The sequence below is a fragment of the Malaclemys terrapin genome, chromosome 17 (assembly GCF_027887155.1).
Source record: "Malaclemys terrapin pileata isolate rMalTer1 chromosome 17, rMalTer1.hap1, whole genome shotgun sequence".
Classification (NCBI taxonomy): Eukaryota; Metazoa; Chordata; order Testudines; family Emydidae; genus Malaclemys; species Malaclemys terrapin.
In genome coordinates this window covers 23,413,096-23,435,621 of record NC_071521.1, presented here as the reverse complement: position 1 = coordinate 23,435,621, position 22,526 = coordinate 23,413,096, and the positions used below count along the sequence as shown (strand labels likewise).

At 55.7% G+C, this 22,526-nt stretch overlaps 1 protein-coding gene across 1 annotated transcript; it reads left to right on the top strand.

The window, feature by feature from the left end:
• The first annotated feature begins 6,663 nt into the window (after positions 1 to 6,663).
• LOC128825383 (lipocalin-15-like) lies at positions 6,664 to 16,988 on the top strand. Its single transcript, XM_054007868.1, has 7 exons — positions 6,664 to 6,804; positions 9,608 to 9,747; positions 10,861 to 10,931; positions 12,189 to 12,303; positions 13,700 to 13,797; positions 14,415 to 14,436; positions 16,770 to 16,988. The coding sequence occupies exons 1-7, from the start codon at positions 6,682 to 6,684 to the stop codon at positions 16,774 to 16,776; spliced, it is 576 nt and encodes a 191-aa protein (XP_053863843.1). The 5' UTR covers positions 6,664 to 6,681; the 3' UTR covers positions 16,777 to 16,988.
• The last annotated feature ends 5,538 nt before the right edge of the window (positions 16,989 to 22,526 follow it).

Sequence of the window (22,526 nt, the reverse complement as noted above, 5' to 3'; positions counted from 1 at the left end):
TTCCTCACAAAGGCTTTGGGCACGTGGGCCATTGGGAGGGGGAGGTAACTGTCTGACGCAAGACAGTGGCAGTCTCGAGTGGTCAGATGATTCAGGGAGATTTCCACCCTATGGATTTGAAATCTCCCCAGAACAGCTCAGTGGAGTTTGGGATCATGGATCCAAATCCCAGCCCTGACTCAGCCTCACACCGCAGCCCCAAGATCCAGCCAAGCCCAAGTGTAGTGAGGAGTAAGATGTGGGCAGTGCTCAGCAAAGGTGGGGCTAGGAGTACAGGCTGAGCCAGTCTTGTCTGGGCAAACCCTCGGCCCTTCTCTGTGTAAATACAGGGCTGATGCTTGTGACACCTCTTGGGGATACTGATTCCCTCAATCCACATTATTCCTCATCTCTCTGTTGTGGGTTCTGGTCTCTCCCCTGGGAGGGGGCAGCGCTGTAGATTCAGACCCACTGCTCCCACCCCCCAGCCCCTGTGCGAAATGGGTTCCTGGGCCAGAGCCATATGCCCCTCATCAGAACTCGTGAGGTGCCGAGCTACACGCTGAGCTGAGCTGGCCCCTGAAAGGCAGAAGATGCAAAGCCCCTGCTTCGATCAGTGAGGTCTACAGAAGCCTCCAGCAGGGCCTTGATGGGGAAGAGTTTGGCTGTCTGTGTTCCTATTGCTTCCACCCCTTCCTGTGGGCTGACGGGTCAGCAGCCTGGCTGGGTCTCAGGCCAGTCCTAGTGAGGAAGTGACCATCTCACAGATGGTCCCAGCTGTGACCAATGGGTACCCAGGCCTGTGAGCTTTGCCCACCGTCAGCCAAAGGAACTGGACAGCAATGCAGGGAGTTAACGATCATCTTTTCTCCACATGGCATGAGCTTAGCTTCCACATTGCGTGCTGATCACCAGCCCGTGTTCCTTATCCCCGTGCTGAGACCAGCCCCTGCAGCTTTTAAATCCTCTTCCTTCCACCCTTCAGGGAGGACGAAGGATGGTCCAGTGGTTGGGGTGTTGGCCTGCAAGCTATGAGCCTGGGCTTTGAAGCCTCTTCCACCACAGACTCCCTGCTCTAAGTGCCTAGTCAGGAAGGTCTTGAGGGACACCTCTCTTTAGAGGTGGAGCCTGGCAGTTGCCAGACTTCACCCCCCAGGAGCAGGCTTGTATTGGCCCTGCTGTGCAAAGGGTGATTGGGACTAGGTCTCCCTTCTCTCAGGGACTAACTCAATACCGAGCTCCGTCCCTGGGCGCGGGAGGGATAGTCTGAGCTGGCACTTACACAGCATGTTTCCACCCAAGGGGCTCAAAGCACCTTACCCACTAGGGTAGGTGTCGTCATCCTCATTTCATTAGATGGGAAACTGAGGCACGGAGAGGTGAACTGACTCACCCAAGGTCACGCATGGCATCTATAGCAGAGCTGGGAATAGAATCCAAGCCTCCCGACACCTAGTCGTGTGCCTGAGTCAGCAGGCCACCGTTCATCCAAAGATGCCCTGGGTTTGGCAAAGGGATTGAAAGCTGGTTGGCTAGCTGTGGGCACACAGCCACTGCTGGGGTAGCAGGCAGCAGCGTGCACCAGCTGAGCTAGAACGTTACCAATGCGCCCTTCCCTTGACGCTACAGGGGGAGTTGGGTAAGTGACACAATCCCTTTGCTTGATTTCCTACACCGGCCAGAAGTGTGGTGACAGCCTCTGGAAGCTAGCACCTCCGGCAGCACAGTGGCCTCACGCTCTGCACTGGTTCAGTATGGACTTGGAGAGAAGGATATCCCCTTCTGAGGCACCAGCATCTCTTCTGATTGCATCCTTGGTTGCCTTTGCGTGGCTTCCACTCACGTGCTGCCTGGGCCTGGCTTAGCTATCGAGCTCCCAGGCTTGGGGGTGCGGCAGTGGGTCGTAGAACATCGTACATGCCACAGAGTGAATAGATCAGCTGGATTTAGCTCGCTGGAGATGTGGCCTGGGGCAGAGAGCTGGCCTGAGATGGTGGTTTAGATACAAGTCGGGATTAGTTTCCAGTCTAATCTCACCTAACCCTTCTCTCTGAGGAATGGAGTGAGTTCTGGGTTTCGCAGCCCCCCCCGTCCCCCCGAGTCTGTCCCATAGGTGTGTGGTGGCGGCAGCTGTGATCTTGTAACTCACGGGTGGACATTCGCAGGTCCCCTGGGAGCCTGTTCCAGCTCCTGCTATGGCCAGTTGGCTTCTTAGCTCAAGTTGTAGGCACTCAAGAAGTCCCCAGTTGGTGTCGCAGCCAAGATGGCAAACACCAGCACAGCACCTGCCTCAGAAGCCCTGTTTCCATGACGACACTGACCTGTTGCTAACACTACCTTTGACGTGGCACTGAAAATGGTTTGAGTGCAAGTGTATCCTGCACAACCCCCTTCTATCGCCCAGCCCGCACAATCCAGTTCTCTAGAAGACAGCACTTTGGAGGGACGCCAGCAGAGACAGGGCAGCTGAGACAAGCGGAACAGGTGGCCCTGCAGGTGACAGGAGACAGACGGTCAGCTCAGCCCTAGGCCTGGCCGGTCCTCAGAGCCTCCTGTGTTCATAATGGATGCTGAGTCCCACTGGTGACTGCCAGGGCGCTGGACACTTCTACACTCTGTGGGCCCCTCACCATGGCATCGGGGTGCCTCACAATCTCCTCCCCACACCCTGGGGAGGCAGGGCCGTGCTTTCCTCACTGCGGCAGCCTTTCCTCGGCAATCCCAGCGCTGCCGTGGAAATACGGAGCGGGTTTTCCAGCTACTCTCAGCTTGGCCTTGCCCCTTGTTGCTTTAACAGAATGAGCTGGTGAGCCTGGCATTCCCTTGGCTTTTCTAAAGCCCATGGGTGAGACCCTCACCCCTCTGCCAGCCCCTTACGCCAGGTCAAAGGCCCGGCACTGCCTCAAGGGGCCCCGAGAGCCCCACTTTGGGTGGGGGGAAGAAGTCCTATGGTGCAGGCGCTGAGGGCTACCTCGCATGCCTTGGTGTAGGGGGCCCGCCAGCAGGGCCGGGGTGGAGGCACAGCCCGTAGGACTGTACCCAATGTTCTTGTGGTTCCCTGCGACTCCGTCTGGTGATGAACCGGCTCTTTGGCCGGCACTGCCTCCTGAGAGCATAGATCTCTGCACGTGGGGCCCCTGAGCCAAGGGTTCATTGTGGGTGCGGGTGGGGGCCAGCATTTTGTTTCAGTGACAGTGGAACAGAGTGGGCCAAATTCAGCCTCAGCATAGGCGGGCTCAGCGCCATTGCAGTCACTGGCAGAGGCAAGCATTGAAAGGAGGCTGAAACTGGCCTGATCTGCCATCAAAGGATAAAAACAGCAAAATCAGGCCAATGTCAGAGAGTGTCAGGAAAGGAAAATCTGGCAGCACTGCCAGGCCCAGATGGGCCTGCCTCCTAGGGCAGCTCTGGGCTTAAACCAAGACTCAACCTGTGCAGACACGTAATAAGTGTGGCCCCAGTCAGCTGTGGTGCTGTGGTGCTGGATCAGAGCTCGGGTTAGTGGGCAGGAGGACAGCTGGGAGACCTCGGAAAGGCACTTAGCCATTTGCAGCTCCGACGTTGCTGGCATGCAGGGAATCAGAAGCCAGGTGCGAAAGCTCCTCTCTTTGAAATGGCAGCTTCCCCACTAGCTGTGAAGTGTGGTTTCTCCCCTCCTCCCCCTGAAATGAAGGGTGACCCCTCCCACTCCAGTGAAATAGAAACTCCTCTTTGGCCTGAGAGATCGTGGCCCCCAACCCTCCATTCTCTGCAGAGGGCTCTGTCAATGTGGCTCACGAGCGAGAACCAACCTGAGGGCAGGCTGCTGGGCACAAACCTATGCAGGGCAGGGCACAAACCCCAAATTGGTTGCGAGTTCTATACTTTTTTACCAACCATTTCTTAAGTGTAAACTCCTCAGGACTATAGCAGCCTTAGCATGGAGTCACAGACCATCCCCTCGGGTACTCCGATCTATCTTGTCACCCAGGTGAGCCTGCCTTTGTGATAGATGGTCCCTTACAGGGTTACACTAAAACCAGCAACAATATTCAGGTTACTTCCAGTCCCAAAGGACCAGTTACTTACCCCGATCAGTTGCATCTTGGATCTCATATCAAAGACAACACTTGTAGCCAATCCTATAAGAAATTATTTAAAAATGTATTAACTAGGACAAGGAAACGAGAGTTATTTACAAAGTTAAAGCGGGGAAACATACAGACACACATTGAGTTACAATCTTAAGTTTCAAAAGATAATAGAAGCTTCTGTAATAAGCAAGCTTTATATGTCCCTTAGGGCTAAAGCAGGCTAAACACTGGGGAGCTCTTACTTATGCCAGGAAAATCTTGCCCTCGAGAGTCCAAGCAGCACAGATATACGATTTCTCCTTGTCAGGGATTTTTATTCCCTTTTTCTCTTCTCTGAACTTCCAGCTCAGCTGTTGGGAGGAAGTCACTTCCACATCTCCTCTTCATGGGGACAAGGGGCGGGGGAAGCAATCAATAAAATCTTTTATCCTCTGATGTTCCATAACAGTTCCTCTGGTATTAATGGGTCTTCTCTGTCCGGCAAGACCTAGCACCTTCTGTTGTAGGTCAGCATTTCACACTAATTAATGTCTCTCCTGTCTGGTGATTTCCATCATTACAGAGGCTTATACCACAAATGCTCAGATATGACCTTACAATACAGGATACAGATGTTAGAAATGAGATTAATGCTGGCAGCAACTCACAAGCATCCAATAAAGACTAAACACTAAGCTCAGTTTTTATATTGGTAATACCTATTTTAATAATATTAACACAGAGACAGGGCTGTCCTTACCCATATGCAAAGTACACAGCTGCGTTGGGCACCAGGAAATTAGGGGCACCAAATTGCCCCAAATTTCCTGGTGCCCCACACAGCTGCATGCTGCTCCAGCAGCCAGCCCAATCCCCTGCTCCCACTCCACCCCTTCCCCAAAGCCCCCGCCCCTGCTCCGCCCCCACTGAGCAACATGCTGGGGGACTGCAGCAGGGGTCGAGCCCACCCTGCACTCACCGGGCGGCGGGAAGTGGAGTGACCCAGCCCCAGCCCACTACGCTCCGCTGACTCCCAGCCATTCTGCTGGTGAGTGCTGGGAGCCGGTTCCCTCCACCCCCCCAGGGAGGCCTGAGGCCAACTGCGTAGGGCACCAGAATATCTAAGGACGGCCCTGCACACAGATGAGCCCGACTCATTCCAGCTGGGCATTTGTCAGTCTCCAAGTGAGGCATGGGGACCTTGGCATAAACTGGCACCTGGTTTGCCAGCAGGACAGGCTCCCTGCAGGGATTCCACCTGCACCCCTGGGCACTGGGGCATCCCTGGCCTCTTCCGCTCTCACCACCCTGCCAGCTGCTGCCTCTTGGTTCCCTTAAATGTTGGGGAGAACAGCTAAGTCCCCACCCAGGGCTAGAGCTGGGCTCATATTCAAGTGAGAGTCATTTGTTGGGCAGATCTCAGCCCACTCAGAGTTTGCAAATTTTTCCTGAGCAGGCCGGGAATGTGCTGCTAGTGCCTGCAGGTCTGATTGACGTTTGCTAGCTGGGCGCATAGCTGTGCATTGGGGAGCTCAGGCAGCATATTCTTCCCTTGCCAGCTCTGCTTATTTTATCAAGAGGTCTCATGATTCTTAGTGTCTTTTTTCAAGCCCCAAATCCTGGAATGAGGGAATTACAGGAAACTCTTGCTTTCAGTAAAAACCCAGCACGTTCTGGCAGTGAAATGCTTGTAACTGTGATGTGACTGCTCCCACAAAGGTCCCATGCCCAGCAGGCAAAGGAAAAGAGCCCAACGGTTACTGCTTTCAAAACATCTTATGATTGTTAAGCCAGTCCCATGGTTCTGGGGGCCCTGAGTTGTGATTTTTGAATGTCTGGGGCTGGCCACACGGATGGCCCAGTGCTAACACTGCTCAGTGAACTCAGTCACCTCCCGTGACGCTCACTTCAACCAGATGGGGGTCCTGCCCATGGACGTGTTGGCTCGGCAGCCAGCTGGAAGCCCAGGCCCCGGGGATGCAAATATAGCCTACTCAGAGTGTCCCCTCTAATGGCGATTGGGCCATATAAGGTTGATGAGCCCGCTACGGCTTTGGCTGTGAGAGCAGAGACTTTTAGCTCAGGCAGTACAGAGTGAAGCTTTTAGAGCCTAGAGGTCAGAGGTTCCATTCTAGCTGCGAGGGTCCAGGCTACCCCCAATGCTATCAAGTGACTGAGTCTGACTGTCTGCTCCAAGCAGGGGAACAACAAAGAGACTGATTTACACGGACACACCTGGAGACAAAGGGTTCTGTGTTGCTTCCTATTTCAGTGGGGCTTCAGCTGGGGGGAGGATAGAGAGACACCCAGGCAGTGTCCAGTCCCTCCCCCACCCCAGAATCCTAATGCTCCGCTGTCCAACCTGCTAGCTCAGGAGCTAAAGAGCCTTTTCTTTGTTGGGGCTCTCGGAGAACACGTTTTTCAGCCGTGGCTCAGGAATTAGACAAACCAGCTAATGCTGTCACCTGATATCCCCCATTGTTATATCACGCGGCTGTTGCACAACCTGTTATGTAAAGGGTGGGATGGGTTGGGTGGTTAATTGTGGTTGGTGCCCTGCCTCCTGGCGGGCCCTTTGCAGAGGGCTATAAAGTCCGGTGCCCCATGGGAGCTGGCACATACCTTCCAGTACTCCCCAGGTTCTCCGTCCATGCAGAGAAGTGGGACAGTCGTGAAGATGACGGCCATGCTGCTGAGCCTTATGCTGGCTCTGCTCGGTGTGTTCCAGGCCCGGGCTGAGGTCCCCGTGCAGCCAGACTTCGATGCTGCCAAGGTAACACCCAACAGTCCTTGGTGGCAGAGTGAATGTTCACTCTCACACGCGAGGGGCTCCCTCTTCTGTTACTGGGATAGGCGCAGAGCCATGGAGCAGGCTTCCCCAGGCTGCGGTGCTGGCTTCTAGTCTAGCCTTGGCTCACAGGCAGCTCCGCCAAGGTACCTCAGTAATGGCCTGCAGCACCTCTGCTGTTGCAGCCTGGGACCTCAAGCCCCTCCTTCCACAGCCCCCAAGCCCGATCGGCAGCACCTCCCTGCTATCCCAGCCCAAGTTCCCCCGGAGCTCCATGCCACTCCAATCCTGGGTGCTCCTGCAGCTTTGCCCATGCTCTTCTGGCACCCCCAGGCCAAATCCTGGGCTCTTGGCTCCAGGCAAACCCCGTTGATTGGTCCTTGTTTCCCAGGCAAGCACTGAGTAAAAACTTAGGAAGGATCTCCTGTTATTCCTGTCCCACCCTCCAACTCTGCCAGGGCAGAGCAGAGCAGGGCAGGGCAGGACACTGGCAGGGCTAGTCCATTCCAAGACTGGCTCTCCAGGGGCACCATTAGGAGAACACATTGCCCTTGTATGATGCTGCCTCGACTCTCTGGAGCTGGGGGGAGGATAGAGAGACACCCAGGCAGTGTCCAGTCCCTCCCCCCCCCCAGGCAAGGTCTCCCCTTCCTCCTGTGCTAGCCCCAGTGCAGAGACCCAGCAATGGCCCTGTAAAAGGTGAGTTGATACACACTGAACCCCAACCCACCCCTGGTCCAGCAAACTCGGAGGGAGCAGCTACTCCAGCTCTTGTGTCCTCGCGCTTCTTCTGAACCAAACAATAAAGCTTCTTTCTGGACCACTTAAGCAGGGGGCAAAAGGCTTCAGGGAGAGGAGTGAAGCAAGCCAAGGCCTGGCTGTAGCCCAGTAGGGTGTGAGGCCTTTCACCTGTAGGTCACTGGTTCGAGTCTGCTCCAGTGTGGTTGTCCCTGGAAGTCTGACAACTGTGTAAAGTGGGTTGGTCCATCTCCCCAATGGTCATACCCAGCAGCTGCAGGGGGATACCCAGGCTCTCTGGTGGGCTTCACACTCCTTCCAGCTTCCCTTCCCAAATAAGGGGTGGATTTAAGAAAAAGAGCCGAGAATGGCTGGGGCTTTCGGAGCTGTCGTCTCGCAGGTCAGTCCACTCGTGGGGAGCGGATGGCTCACTTCGAGCCAGCTGGTTTACTAGGGAGTCAGAGCACCAGGACCTGCTGAAGCCTGGGACTGTGCTCTGTAGAGTCCTTGGCCAGACCCTGCTCTCCACTGGCACCTGAGTGAATCGGGGTTCGTGTCACTCGGCTGAGTCCTGTAGAGTAACTGAGCCCCCAGGCTGGGCCCCAGCACTCGCACCCCTGTGCAAAGCGCCAGCACACAGCCGAGGCTCTAATTCACCTCCTCTGGCCTCCCTCCCATACAGCATTGTCAAGCCAGCTGGAGTGGCTCATGCCCATGGGTGGCAGCCTAGGGCAGACTGGTTAGAAGCAGGGCACAAACCCCAGCCTGGGTGTATGTTCTAGAATTAGATTTCACCCGCCAAATATCAAGTGTGAACTGCTCAGGCACTATAACAGCCTCAGCATGGAGTCACAGACAGTCCCCTTGGGCACGCTGGTCTAGCTTGCCTTTGTCACAGATAGTCCCTTACACCAAAAATCACAACAATAGGCAGGCTACTCCCAGCCCCAAAGATCAGTCACTCAACCCAGGTCAATTGCACCCCAGATCTCTAACCAAAGACAATGCTTGTAACCGAGCATGTAATAAACTAACTAAATTATAACACTCAAAAACCAGTAGGAGAACACTTCAATCTCCCTGGACACTCAATGACAGACTTAAAACTGGCAATTCTTCAACAACAAAACTTTAAAAACAGACTCCAACGAGAAACTGCAGAACTGGAATTAATTTGCAAACTGGACACCATCAAATTAGGCCTGAATAAAGACTGGGAGTGGCTGGGTCACTACAAAAACTAATTTCCCTCTGCTGATACTCACATCTTCTTGTCAATTGTTTGACATGGGCCACCTTGATTGCATTGGCCTCATTAGCACTATAAAAGTGATTTTCCCTCCCTTGGTATTCACCCCTTCTTGTCAACTGTTGAGAATAAGCCACTTCCACCTTAATTGTATTGGCTCGTTAGCACTGACCCCTCCACTTGGTAAGGCAACTCTCATCTTTTCATGTGCTGTATATATATACCTGCCTACTGTATTTTCCACTCCATGCATCCGATGAAGTGGGTTTTAGCCCACAAAAGCTTATGCCCAAATAAATCTGTTAGTCTCTAAGGTGCCACAAGGACTCCTCATTGTTTTTGCTGATACAGATTAACATGGCTACCCCTCTGAAACCTGTACTTTGTATCTGTTACCCAGGAGCAAACACATTTGAAATACAGGTGCATAGTCAATATTCATAACTTCAGATACAAAAATGATACATGCATGCAATAGGATACTCATATTCAGCAAACCATAACTTTTCCATTGACACCTCCCAAGACATGTTTTGTAGAAGATGCATCATAATTATACCATAATCCTAGCACTATGGTGGATATGGGGTGCAGAGTGTCACAGGGATACTGCTGCTGACCTGTGTAAAGTGCTTTGGAAGAAAAGCGCTAGATAAGAGCTGTCACAATGAGTAACAACAGCAGTAAGGTTCTGGGTACCGTTCCTGGGCGGGGCCAGCGCACTGAGCTGAGGGCTGCGGCTGGCAGGAGCTGGGCTGGCGGTCTCTTTTCCAAGCTCTCATCCAGAACACTATGCTGCAGTTCTCAGGGATGTGGCACATCATGGTAGCGGTGTCGAACTGCCCAATCTTCCAGAGCATGAAGGACTTGATGAAGACATCTGCAGCCATGATTACCGTCACACCAGAGGACAATCTGCATTTCAAAATTGGCTACCCCTTGTAAGTGATTGTAACATGCTGGCCTGGCCTGGGCCTGCCTGTCTCCCCCTACTGGCCATGCCCAGTAACTACAGTGGTTGGCAGCATCTGCAGAGCATTTATCTAGCTCAGCAGTTCTCAAACTGTGGGTTGGGACCCCAAAGTCATGACTTCATTTTAATGGGGTCACCAGGGCCAGCATTAGACTTGCTGGGACCCGGGGCTGAAGTTGAAGCCTGAGCTCCACCCTTACCTGGGGCGATGGGGCTCGGGCTGTGGCCCCCTCTCTCCCCACCTGGAGCGATGGGGCTCGGGCTGTGGCCCCCTCTCTCCCCACCTGGGGCGATGGGGCTCGGGCTGTGGCCACCTCTCTCCCCACCTGGGGCGATGGGGCTCGGGCTCTGCCTGCCCCTCCCCCCCATCCCCAGGATCATGTAGTAACTTTGTTGTAAGAAGGAGGTTGCGGTGCAGTTTGAGAACCCTGCTTTCTAGCTCCATGGCAGAGGGTGGTGGTGCTGAAATTACCAGGTGCTCTCCTCACTGGGCACCATGGGTCACTCCGCGTATACCACCAGTTCCCATGGGACGTGGCCACAGCGGGATTCTTCTGCCAGCGAACAGGAATTTGGACAGTAACATTCCACAAATGAAAATCTCCACTAAATTTCCCTGCACCCCTCTGGTCAGGACGGTCTCACACCCCCACCCCTGGCAATGCCACATCCCCTCCCCACAGCTAGAATGGGCTTACGCCCCCCCCCAGCAATGCCCCATCCACTCCCCACATCTGGGATGGGATCTTACTGCCAATGATGCCATGTCCCCTCCCCCAGCTGGGACAGGCTCACCTCCAGCAATGTCACATCCCTTTCCCACAGCCAGGACGGGCTCCCCCCCTCCCCGATCTCAGCAATGCCACGTCCCCTCCCCACACCTGGGATGGTCTCACACCCATCCCCAGCACTGCCATGTCCCCTTCCCCCCGCTGGGACAGGCTCATGCCCACTCCCAGCGATGCCATGTCCCCTCCCCAGGTCAGGCTGGGCTCACACATCACCCAGGTGATGCCAGGTGGTCTGGATGTCTCACATTCTGGTTTAACGTGAGCTTGTTTTGTCATTTGTTGTTTTTCAGCCCAGACGGATGTAAAAAAATTGAGCTGGTCTTTGAGAAGACTGGGCAGCTGGGTCACTACACCAATTCGCGTACGTCCTGGGTGGCTGGTGCTCTCCACGCTGGCCAGCACAGGGGCAGGGGGCTCATGGCTCATTCACATGGCTTTGCTTCTTGTTAGTTATATATTTTCAAAGAGCTCCTGGGCCAATTGCCAAATGGTGCCTGGAGCCAGTGCCATGGTTTGGGCATGACACACAACTGCACTGCCTTAGGGAAACCTATAGGGGGAGCTATACTGTAGGGCGGTACAATCCTGCCCAAGCTCCCCAGCATTCAGGGGAGCACCCCTGGAAGGGGCCACAATGAGGACTCTATGGCTGACTCTGAGGGAGAGGTGAGGAACAGGACCTCCTCCCACCTCCTTGCTCTCCCTCCCCACCAGAGATGCTGGTGCTGGGGGTGGGGAGGTCAGCCCCAGCAATCCCTTTGCTTCCAGCTGGTGGTTATCGCCTCAGTGTTGGTTATCCGAGCGGGACCCATCACCTGACGAGAGGTGAAGTTCTCAAGATGAGTCATGTTGTCATTACTGAGTGTGTTAAGGGTGTATGTGCAACTGCATGCTGAGCTTGCACACCCAGTTAGCACAACTGTGTGTGCAAATTAGAGCCGTGCCCAGAACCAGCCATTTGCAGAAGGTTCCCCGATCTGTGCCTTCAGTCCTAGCACCTGCCCAGGCAAACCACACACTTGGTCACATGCTTCTGTTCCACGCCAGTCTAGCCATTTGCAGCAGCAGGGTCAGAGGATCTTTTTGGATCAGGTTGGCCTGAGCCAATGGGAGCAGCAGCCATAAGACACAGCTGTGATCTCCTTGGTTTCAGCACATGCCATCTAGCATAGGTGAGGTGGGACCAATTGGCACTGGCAGGGCTTGCCGGTGGAACGTGCCCCCTCTGGGCTCCCAGGGGGTTCGAGGTTTATTAGGACTATGTGGGGATAGTCCCACGTAGCCATTGCCCAAGCTCTGATCCAAAATACCGCAGCAAAAAGCCATGCGCAAAGTGCTAGCACCCACACTAATAATATTTAGCCCTTATGTGGCTGTTTTCTCCAGCAGATCTCAGAGTGCTTTACAGAGGAGGTCAGTATCATTATCCCTCTTTTACAGATGGGGGAACTGAGGCACAAACGGACTTGCCCAAGCTCACCCAGGTCTTCTGAGTCCCAGGCCAGTGCTCTCTCCCCTAGGCAACATTGCCCCTCTCACAGCTGTTGGGTGGTGGTTGGGGAAGAAAGGGAGGATCTGACACAGCAGGATCTGGCCATCACCTGGTTTCTTTTTACAGAGATGGGCAAGAATGACCTGCGCGTGATGGAGACGGACTACACTCACTATGCCATCGTGTACACCTTCAAGGACAGTGACGGGAAGAGCAGCACCACCCTGCAGCTCTACAGTAGGTGTTGGGAGAAGGGGACGTGGCCCACACACTGCAGGAGGAAACAACATTGAAATGAGCCAGGGAAGATGAGGTGGGATTGGTGAAGCTCCCAGCAGCTGGGCTGTCCCCACACACCTGGCCGAGGCAGGATTCCTGGCCTCTCTGTCCAGCATCACAACTAAAGCATCCGCACTAAGTTGCCTGTCTGAGTAATGCCCTGGCCCCTGCAGAGGCTTCCATGTATTTTACCATGTGAGCTCAGCTGGGAGACCTGGGTTTGCCCATCACTGGGGCCATTAGCCTTTTCTGCTGACCTTGGGCGGGACCAGACAGCGAACCCTGCCCCAAGGCCCACTCGTGGGGCAAACAAAACCCACTAGTTTAGAGCAGAGGTGGCACTTGAGCAGAGAGAAGCAAACTGACCAAACCCTTGGGACGGGGTAGTGTTAGTTCTGGTTGCAAGTGACCCATGAGCAGCTTAAGTTTTTCAGCTGTATTGGCTGATGAACCGTTTCCATGGAGTCAAGTATCAGAGGGGTAGCCGTGTTAATCTGGATCTGTAAAAAGCAACAGAGAGTCCTGTGGCACCTTTAAGACTAACAGATGTATTGGAGCATAAGCTCTCGTGGGTGAATGCCCACTTCGTCGGCAGACCAAGGACTCTCTGTTGCCATTTCCATAGAGAGTCCTTGGTCTGCCTTTTGCATGAGCGGTGTGTTGTGTTCAGTATTCAGGCAGGTACTCAGCACCTGTGGTGACTTCAGCTCCTCAAGTGATGGGGCTAGCTAGATGGGGGAGAATGGAGATAGAGAATTGAGCCATGTTGGCTAGCTTTGACTGGCTACCAGCCACACCGATTTATTTCTGTTCTGGGCTGAAGGGAACTTTGAAATGTTTCCGTGACTATTTTCTAATAGTTGCTGTTTTGTAAATATTGGTGCCAGCAAACTCTTTCCCTAGACTATTCCTGAGAGCCAATCCTGAGGGCAGAGTGGCATTGCCACAACCCCAAGGGCACGCTGACACAACCCAAGCAAATGGAAGCGTTTTTACCAACAGCTCTCGCTAGCTGCCGGGTGAATGCTGGAAACCAGGGGATCCTGTAACAGGTCTGTTTGTTGGCAGCATGGCCCATCATGCAGGGGTTACACTGTCCAATACATCAAAGATTCGGTCTATTCAAGGGTCCAGAACACATTCCTCTCTCCAACCATCTAGCTGATCCTATATTCACACAACCGCCTCTCCGTCCGTCTCAGTTAGCGCAGCATTCCCTCACTCTCCTGGCATACGGCCTGTCATCATTTCATCAGCCCTCCGTTTGTCCATCCAGCTGCAAAGGAACCATGTCATGTGCTTTCACAAGGGTTGAGCTGGAGAGATTTGCTTTAATTCTGATCTCTGGCTACAGGTAGAGTCCAGGAGGTGGACTCTGAGGTCATGAAGAGATTCAAGGAGCTCTACCCACCCATGGGCCTCACCGATAACATGCTGGTCGTCCTCCCAAAGTCAGGTAAATGCCACCAGTCACTGGATTCATTTATCTCTAGGGTGACCAGATGTCCCGATTTTATAGGGACAGTCCCGATATTTGGGGTTTTGTCTTATATAGGTGCCTATTACCCCCCAACCCCTGTCCTGATTTTTCACCCTTGCTGTCTGGTCACCCTATTTCTCTCCCACCTGCACTGTCAGGCTTGGACTCTATTCAATTGCATTGGTCACAAAACACACCCCTGCCGGGGCTCAGGTCCTTCTGCCTATGGAATTCTGGTAATTCCAATACTTTTCTTAGCTGACTAGAGCAGTAGTCTCCAAAGTGGGTGCGCGCACCCCAGCAGGTGCACAAGAGGATCCTTGGGGGTGCGCGGCAGGAGGAGCCCTTTTTTGTTGCTTCGTCAGGCAGGAGTCCAAGCGGTTTTCCTTTTTCTTTTTTGCTTCGGTAGTTCGGGCGGGAGTCCGAGTGGCGTTTTTTTTTTTTTCCCCTTTGGCGCGGCAGGGGGTGCGTGCTCAAAAATTTTTTACTGTTAGGGGTGCGCGATCAAAAAAGTTTGGAGACCACTGGACTAGAGGCTCAGGCGGCTGCAGGGTGATTCTGCAACACTCACACCTCCCTCTTTCTTTTGACAGATGAATGTGCCAAGGCCCTCAGGTGAGTTGATTGGTTACTAGGCCAGGGTTCCTGCGGTGGGTTCTGGCTGGTCTCTGCACTGAACAGGGTCTGCTTCACATGCAGAACTCCATGCGTGTTACTGAGAAGCACATGGGCTGGTCCTCTGCCCATCAGTGAGACTTCACTGTACATCAGCTCTCTCTGTCAGAGGCACCCAGGAGAGCTGGGTGGAAAAGGGGCCAGAGGTGGGGAGGGGGATGTTCTGCTGAAAATTTCACATTTTTGGCAAAACATTCCGACAGGTCACTGCGGTGTCTCATGGGAGTTGTAGTTTGGGTGTCTCATGACCCCACTGTATTCTACAGCCTGGGCTCCCTGGTTGGTCTGCATCTCCCATGATGCACCACTGTCTTTCCTCTCAGTCAAGAGAGGCTATGCATGATGGGAGATGAAGTCCAGCAAGGGCAATGGGTGGGAGAGGCCTGGAGGGTCACATGATCCTCCTCAAACACTGGGGGCGGGAGCGGGAGAAGGGGCCAGCAGCCGGCGGGGCCAGAGCTGGAAGGGAAGAGGCAGGTCCAGAGCGTCTCCACTTCTGGCCATGCTGCCCGGCTGCTGCACTCTTCCACGCTGCCCAGGAGGGGATGCTGCCCAGCACAGTGCAGCGGGTCAGAGCCCCTCCACCAGGTAACGTGGGATGGGGAAGGGACGGAATGGGGGAGAGCGTGGGGGCCCCAGGCTAGGGGTGGGGTGGGGAGAAGTCATGTAGGGGTGTCACATGGTGAGGCCACGTGCCCCCCTTTGGCTGGTACCCCCTTTGTGTCCCTCCCCACTAGTCGCCACCAGCTGGGGAACCCAGCTCAAAGTGGAGAATAGGTACATGAGGCACCCGGACTACAACTCCCATGAGGCACAGCGGCAGCATTTCTGAATTGAAAGTTTTGATTTTCATGCAAAAAGTGGACATTTCCATACAAAGGCATTGGGGGGGGGGGTAGTTTAATCAAAAGCAGAATTTTACATCAGAAATAGTTCTGATGAATAATGTTGGAAGCCCCTAGTGCCCAAACTTCCCAGCCACCCTCCTCCCAGGCCCATAGATAGGGCCCTACCAAATTCACGGCCACGAAAAATGCATCACAGACCATGAAATCTGGTTCCCGCCCCCCATGAAATCTAGTCTATTGTGTGCTTTTACCCTGTTCTATACAGATTTCATGGGGGGGAGACCAGCGTTTCTCAAATTAGGGGTCCTGACCCAAAAGGGAGTTGCAGGGGGGGCACAAGGTTGTTTTAGGAGGGGTTGTGGTATTGCCATCCTTACTTCTGCGCTGCCGTCAGAGCGGGACGGCCAGAGAGCGGCGGCTGCTGACTGAGGGCCCAGCTCTGCGGGCAGCAGCACAGAAGTAACGGTGGCAATACCAGGCCATGCTGACTTCTGCGCTGCTGCTAGCAGTGGCTCTGCCTTCAGCTCCAGCTGCCCAGCTCTGAAGGTAACGCTGCCGCCAGCAGCAGCGCAGAAGTAAGGGTAGCAGAACCGCCACCCCCGCTACTATAATCCTACGACCCCCCATGACTCCTTTTTGGGTCAGGACCCCTACAATTACAACACTGGGACAGTTCAGATTTAAATAGCTGAAATCATGAAATTTATGATTTTTAAAATCCTATGACCATGAAATTGACCAAAATGGACCATGAATTTGGTAGGGCCCTACCCATAGCCCCCCCTGGGAAACTCTCCCAGCATCCCTGGGCTTGGGTCAGGTGAAGGACAGGGTTGTCTCTGATCTAGTTATTCCAAGCCCTGCTCTGGATACAGAATGGGACGCAAGAAGCAAAGGGGAACTCCAGTTCTGTAATCTTCACTGGAGTAACCACCAGCATGGGACTTTCACCAGCGTGGGATCTGGCCCAAGGAGGTTGTCCAGTGCTTGGCACAGGTTGGAGGAGAAAGGAGGCTCTAACACCCTGGACACGGGATGAGGATATGCCCAGAGAGAGAACTATAGATAAACAGCACTAGGCATTAGAATGATGATGGGCATGGGGTGGGGAGGAGGTTCTTTACACCCTTCCAATCACAGAAATCCAGGACTGGATCCCATTGCAGCCTTGCTGGGTGGGTTTAGGGCCTGGGGTGGAGGCCATGCTCCACAGGCAGAGGGGTGTAACTGGGATCCATTGACCCCAGGGCTAAAATGCCTGTGCTGGTCACTGGTGACTGCGGATTGACACCACTGCACCTGTGATGTGAGTGTCTCAGCTAACCAGCACCTGGGGATTTCTCAGCTGGGCTAACGAACCCCGGTGCCAGCTCTGCACCTGCCTGTCCATCCCAGAACCAGTCTTCATCTGTTACTGTCTTACAGCGGTTAAAGAGGACCCATCAGCTGCAGCTCCTCCAGCTCCGACTGATGGCAGAAGCATCAATGTTCCAGAAATCCAGGCTACTACTTTGTCCCTCACCCTTCTCTCTTCCTCTGCGGCGATTTGCTCTGTCTTGCTGCACTTGCAGTCTGGGCTCTGCAGGACTTGCTGCTTCACGAGGGGATTTCTCCTCTCCCTGCTAAATAAAGATTCAGAAGCTGCTCCCAGAGCTTGGAGTGTTTGTCTGGGGACCTCGTGGGAAGCCCTGGAGTCTGCACTGGGTTCTAGACCCCAAGGATAATTCTCCATACTAGGGCACTGGAGTGACCTTTAAAGGGGCCTCTTCCCCCTCCACAAGGCAGCCTTTGGAAAAAAACCCTGGGCCAGTGGGTAAGTCTGAGTCACAGACACATTAGAGCCCATGGAGTGAATAATGGGGAGCAGGCTCCCCCTCCAGTCCAATTTACTGCAGTGAATCCCAACCCAGCCTCCTGATCTGCCAGAAGTAGGGTTACCATATTTTGTGCCTCCAAAAGGAGGACACTCCACGGGGCCCTGGCCCCGCCCCCAGCCCCGCCCCCTCCCCCGCCCCAACTCCGCCCCCTCCCAAAGTCTCCACCCCCTCCCCTGCTTCCCGCGAACATTTAATTCGCGGGAAGCCTGGGCAGGTAAGGGGGGGTGTGGGGGGAGGAGGTACGGCCCAGGCTGGCCCCCCCGGCGGCTCCAGCCTGGGTCGGCTCGGGCCCTCGGGTGCCGGCCCTGGCCCCCGGCCGACCACCCCCGGCCCGCCCAGCACTGCCGGCCCCCGGCGGCCCAGCGCACCCCCCGGCTCCCGGCCCCGGCGGCCCAGCGCACCCCCCGGCTCCCGGCCCCGGCGGCCCAGCGCACCCCCCCGGCGCCCCGACCCCGCGGCCCAGCGCACCCCCCCGGCGGCCCGGCTCCCGGCCCGACCCCCCGGCTCCCGGCCCCGCGGCCCAACGCACCCCCCCGGCGGCCCGGCTCCCGGCCCGACCTCCCGGCCCCGCGCACCCCCCCGGCGGCCCGACCCCGCTGCCCAGCGCACCCCCCCCGGCGGCCCGACCCCGCTGCCCAGCGCACCCCCCCCCAGCGCACCCCCCAGCGGCCCGGCTCCCGGCCCGACCCCCCGGCTCCCGGCCCCGCGGACCCCCCCGGCCCCACGCACCCCCCCCGGCGGCCCGGCCCGGCTCCCGGCCCGGCCCCGCGAACCCCCCCGGCGGCCCGGCTCCCGGCCCGGCCCCCGGCCCGACCCCCCGGCTCCCGGCCCGGCCCCGCGCACCCCCCCGGCGGCCCGGCTCCCGGCCCGACCCCCCGGCTCCCAGCCCCGCGGCCCAGCGCACCCCCTCGGCGGCCCGACCCCGCGGCCCCGGCCCGGCTCCCGGCCCGGCACCGCGCGCCCGGCACCGCGACCCCGGCCCAGCCCTCCCTCCCGATTTTCCCGGACATGCCCGGCTTTTGGGGGATTTCCCCCCGGACGGGGATTTGAGCCCCCAAAAGCTGGACATGTCCGGGAAAATCCGGACGTATGGTAACCCTAGCCAGAAGAAGCAACGCCAGGTGGGGCTGGCCTGGGAGCCAGGTGGGGGTGGAGTGGTCAAGGCCCAGATGCAGGAGGGGTGGGAGGGGGCTGGATGGGAGCAGGCAGGGCTGGACCTGGGCAGGGGAAGGGAGGGGCAGAGCTGGCCTGCAGAGGAGGAGCTCCGCACAAGGCAGGACTCTGGCTGGCCAGCCGGCACCTTCCCCAGCCTGCTAGCAGCAGGAGAGGCAGCCGAGCGCCCAACCCCTGCGCCATGTGCCCTGCTGAGCGCCGTGCCCTGCTCTCCAGTCCAGTGGCACCTGCGGCTCCCAGGGTAAGTGTGCTCTGTTAATGCCAGAACAACTGTGCTGGCCAAAGGCTCCCGCCGCAGCCGCCGAGTTTAAGGCAGCACCTGGTTCATGCGATGGGTCTGCATAATGACCAGCAGCAAAGCCCCTGCATCCCCCCATCCACCTTCCAGAGTGTCAGGCACCCCCCCCACATCCCACCTCCCTGATCCCTGAGAGTTCTCGGTCCCTTCCCCGCAGTCCTGTCTGCAGCCCCTGTCCAGCTCCTGCTCCCTGACCACCGACGCCCCCTCCTCCAGCTGCCAGCTGAGGAGGGCGAGTGAGGCACTTTGGAAGCAGCAAGGGTTAACATGCTGCTGTTGACCATGAAGCCAGGAAGGGGATCCCAAGGCCACCCTCAGCTCCTGAGGTGATGGGAGAGGCAGAGCCAGTGGCTGCCAGTGGGGAGAGCCAGTGGCTGCCAGTGGGGAGAGCCAGCACAGGGGGAAAACAAGCCCCTGCCCTCCCTGCCAGCTGGCTGCAGTCCTTGGCATCACTGAGGCCAAGGGGAGATTTGCCACTGGCTTCAATGGGAGCAGGATTGGGCCTGAGGTTTGCCACCAGAAGAGTTTAAAGATAAAAGGAAATTCCAAGCCAGGTGAGGAGGTGCCACCCTGCTCCTGTTCACACCCCTGCAGGGCCAGAAATGAAGACACCACAGCAAATTCTATTCAACTCCCTTCCCACCCAGATATCCCCCCACCATGCCCCTCAACCCTCATCATCCCTGCTGAGCTCCCCTGTATCCCCTTCTGTGTGGAAATCCCCCATTTCAAACCTATCTATGGGCCTTGTATAGCTCCTGTCACCTCACAATCATTAGCATATTTAGCCACTCCAAACCCCTGTGAGGCAGTGCTAGTACCCCACTGTACAGAGGGAACCCCAGGCATCTGGGGCGAGCCAAGCATTGAAACTGGGTCTTCCAAATTCCAGACCAGCACCCTAACCACTAGGTCACATGTCCTCACTAGCCCTCCCATCCCCACTCTTCCCAAGTGCAGAGAAAGGCACCTTCCCCCTTTCCACTGGGTAGGCAGATGGCAACCTGTGATGGGTTCCCCCCCGGGGTGCCACTTGGAAATGGGGTACCACTGTACTCGCTTGACCCACCAGCCTGGGCTCCCTTTCACACTGTGGTGCTGTGATAAGTTGCCAAGCTCTCCAAGTCTCTTCTTTCACCAGCATTCACACAGATAGGGACACACCCAGCTGCAGCTTCACACACATGCTGAGATCAGCTCAGCTAAGGCACCTCCCAGCTGCGAAGGCCCACACCCCCCTCTGGAGTGTAAACCCAAAATTATACCGGTTTACGCTGCACAGGAAACAACAGTATAAATTTGCCCCCTCCCTCAGTGTGGAGAGAGATATGCAACAGCTTTCTGCCCCAAGTTATAATTTCCACACACTGGTTTTAGACAAAACAAAAACAAGTTTATTAACTACAAAAGATTTTACGTGATTATAAATGATAGCAAACAGATCAGAGCAGATTACCTTAGTAAATAAACAAAACCAGAAACTGATCTTAACACACTAGATAGGTAGGATATGAATTAGCAAATTCTCACCCTGAGTGATAAACAGGCTGGCAGATTCTTAAGGCACAAGCTGCCTTGGCTTTCCCAGGTTTTCATACACAGGCTAAAAATCCCTTTAGCCTGGGACCATCACTTCCCACAGTTCAGTCCTTGACCCTCAAGTGTTTCCAGGTGTGGTGTTGTAGGGAGAGTGAGGTCCCATCATGATGTCATTGTCCCTTTTTATATCTTCTTCGCACTTGTTGGAAAACTCTTTTGCAGTAATCTGGGTCAAGCAGTTCCCATTGTGTAGTGCTATCTCGGAGAGGTTTCTATTGTACACAGTTCCTGGGGTAATCCTGGTGCATGTGTGCATTTCCTCCATAAGCCATTAACATTGTTTGGCCTTTTTATTGTTGTACCTGAAAGGCTGCTTGTGGGTGTTTTCAACCTCACAACATGTTTCAGTAACACATACGTAGCCAAACTTCGTAACTTCACACACGACGATAGCACATACAGCCCAATGAGATACTAATGTCTAGCAGATCCAGACTTTTAGAATGAAACCTCACAAGGCATACTTTGTACAAAACATATCCTAATTACATGATAGTGGTGAATATTGGGGTGCCAGGGTGTCACACACCCCAGTTAGGACGGTGCAGGCAGATGCTCCCCTCTAGTGGCTGGCTGGCACCTGGGGAGAAGAGCCTCCTATAGCTTCTAGTTAATGGAGCTACACCTTGAGTTCAAGCCGTAGCAGCAGTTCACCTTTTTAGTTCAAACCCCACTGTCAGCCCAAGTGGGGCTCATTGTACAGGCCGACCCTCACGGTGCCCCATCTTCAACGTTGGTGCGAGGAGGGAGGCTCTTCTGTGGGTGGGTGCTGTTGTTGACTGGGGTGCAGCAGCTGCTGGTTGGATAGTTCTAGTGCTGGCGTCTGGGGCGGTGGCAGGGACCAGGGCTGGCTCCAGGCACCAGCCTACCAAGCATGTGCTTGGGGCGGCACCTGGAGGGGGGCACCGCAGCGTGGCGATCCGGCCCGAAAGCGGGGCCGCGACTGGGCTCGCCGCCCTCCCCCCAGCGTTCCGGCCGCCGGGGAGAGCGGAGCCGCGGCGGGCTCGCCCACGGCCGGGCTCAGCGCCCTCCCCTGCCGCACTCCCCGCCAGGGGCGGGGGGCGGCGAAAGGCTTTTTTGCCTGGAGCAGCAAAAAAGCCAGAGCTGGCCCTGGCGGGGAGGGGCTGCTGAGTGGGCCTGTACAGACTCGCCAGCAGGATGATTTCAGCTCCTCACGTCCCCAGCCCATTCTGCAGCCATTCTCCATGCTGGACAGTTTGGACTCCTCAGGTCTCTTACAGGGTTGGCTCAGCCCACTGCCCCTGTGGATCTTCTACCGCAATGGCTATGCCCCAGGAACTTGCCTGTTTGGTGCACATGGTGGTGCTTGTGCTGTGAAGCCCCTAAGCCAGGAAACTCCTGGCCCAGGAATCTAACAGCTCTGCCAGCAAATCAAGTAGAGCTTCCAAATGTCAGGAGAAGAATAGTTGGGGAGGGGCAGGTGGGGGAATCATTAAACTCCCATGCTCCTGCTCCCCATGTCTGCTGAGGAGTGAATGGGCAGGCGTCTTGCTGCTCCCGTTCTCTGCATCTCACAGTTCTTCAAAGCTCTTCCTCAAGAGAAGTAATGATGTGAAAAGTGAGCAGAGGGAACAATGGGCTGCCAGGTCCTTAGCATGAGGGGGGAGGTTACTGATGTCCTCTAAGAAACGTGAGGCAAGTGTTTGAAGAGCATCAAGGGGTGTCCTCACCTTGGAACCATCCAGTAGGTGGGGAAAGGGGTGGATTCCACGGCAATGCCTGCTGGCCAGAAGCACTGGCCTGGGGATGAGCTGTCTCTGGCAGAGGAGAGTTAGTGATGCCCAGAGAAAGGGCAACTCCATCCAAAAGAGGGAAACCACCACGACCAGGTAACTGGATGGCAGAGGGTGATGCTGAATCACACCAGAACACCAGTGTTCCCAGCAGGAGGGAAGACTGGATTCAAACAGCCTGTACAAATGTCAGTTAGGAGAGATAGGCTGCAGCAGAAGTTGGACTCCACAGCTCCAGCTGTGGGAGGTCAATGCTGCCCAAAGGGCCCTGTCCTTGGGTGCCTCAACAAATGGCTCAGTAGCCCCCCAAGCCCTCCGGCTGGCCCCCAACCAGTGGGCAGAATTTGGCCCTCTGCAAAGGGCTGGAGCAAGGGCTGTGCACCAATGAAGGCCCTAAGTCCTGTTTGGAAGGGTTAAGTGGGAGCCAAGTGCTGCTAGGCCGTGAGGTGCATGGGCCTCATGCTACCTGCACAGGGGTGAA

Coding starts and splice junctions, on each gene's coding strand:
- LOC128825383 (XM_054007868.1), top strand. CDS start 6,682: ATGCAGAGAAGTGGGACAGTCGTGAAGATGACGGCCATGCTGCTGAGC. Junction 9,748..10,860: donor TTCAAAATTGGCTACCCCTT/GTAAGTGATTGT, acceptor GTTGTTTTTCAG/CCCAGACGGATGTAAAAAAA. Junction 12,304..13,699: donor ACCCTGCAGCTCTACAGTAG/GTGTTGGGAGAA, acceptor GGCTACAGGTAG/AGTCCAGGAGGTGGACTCTG.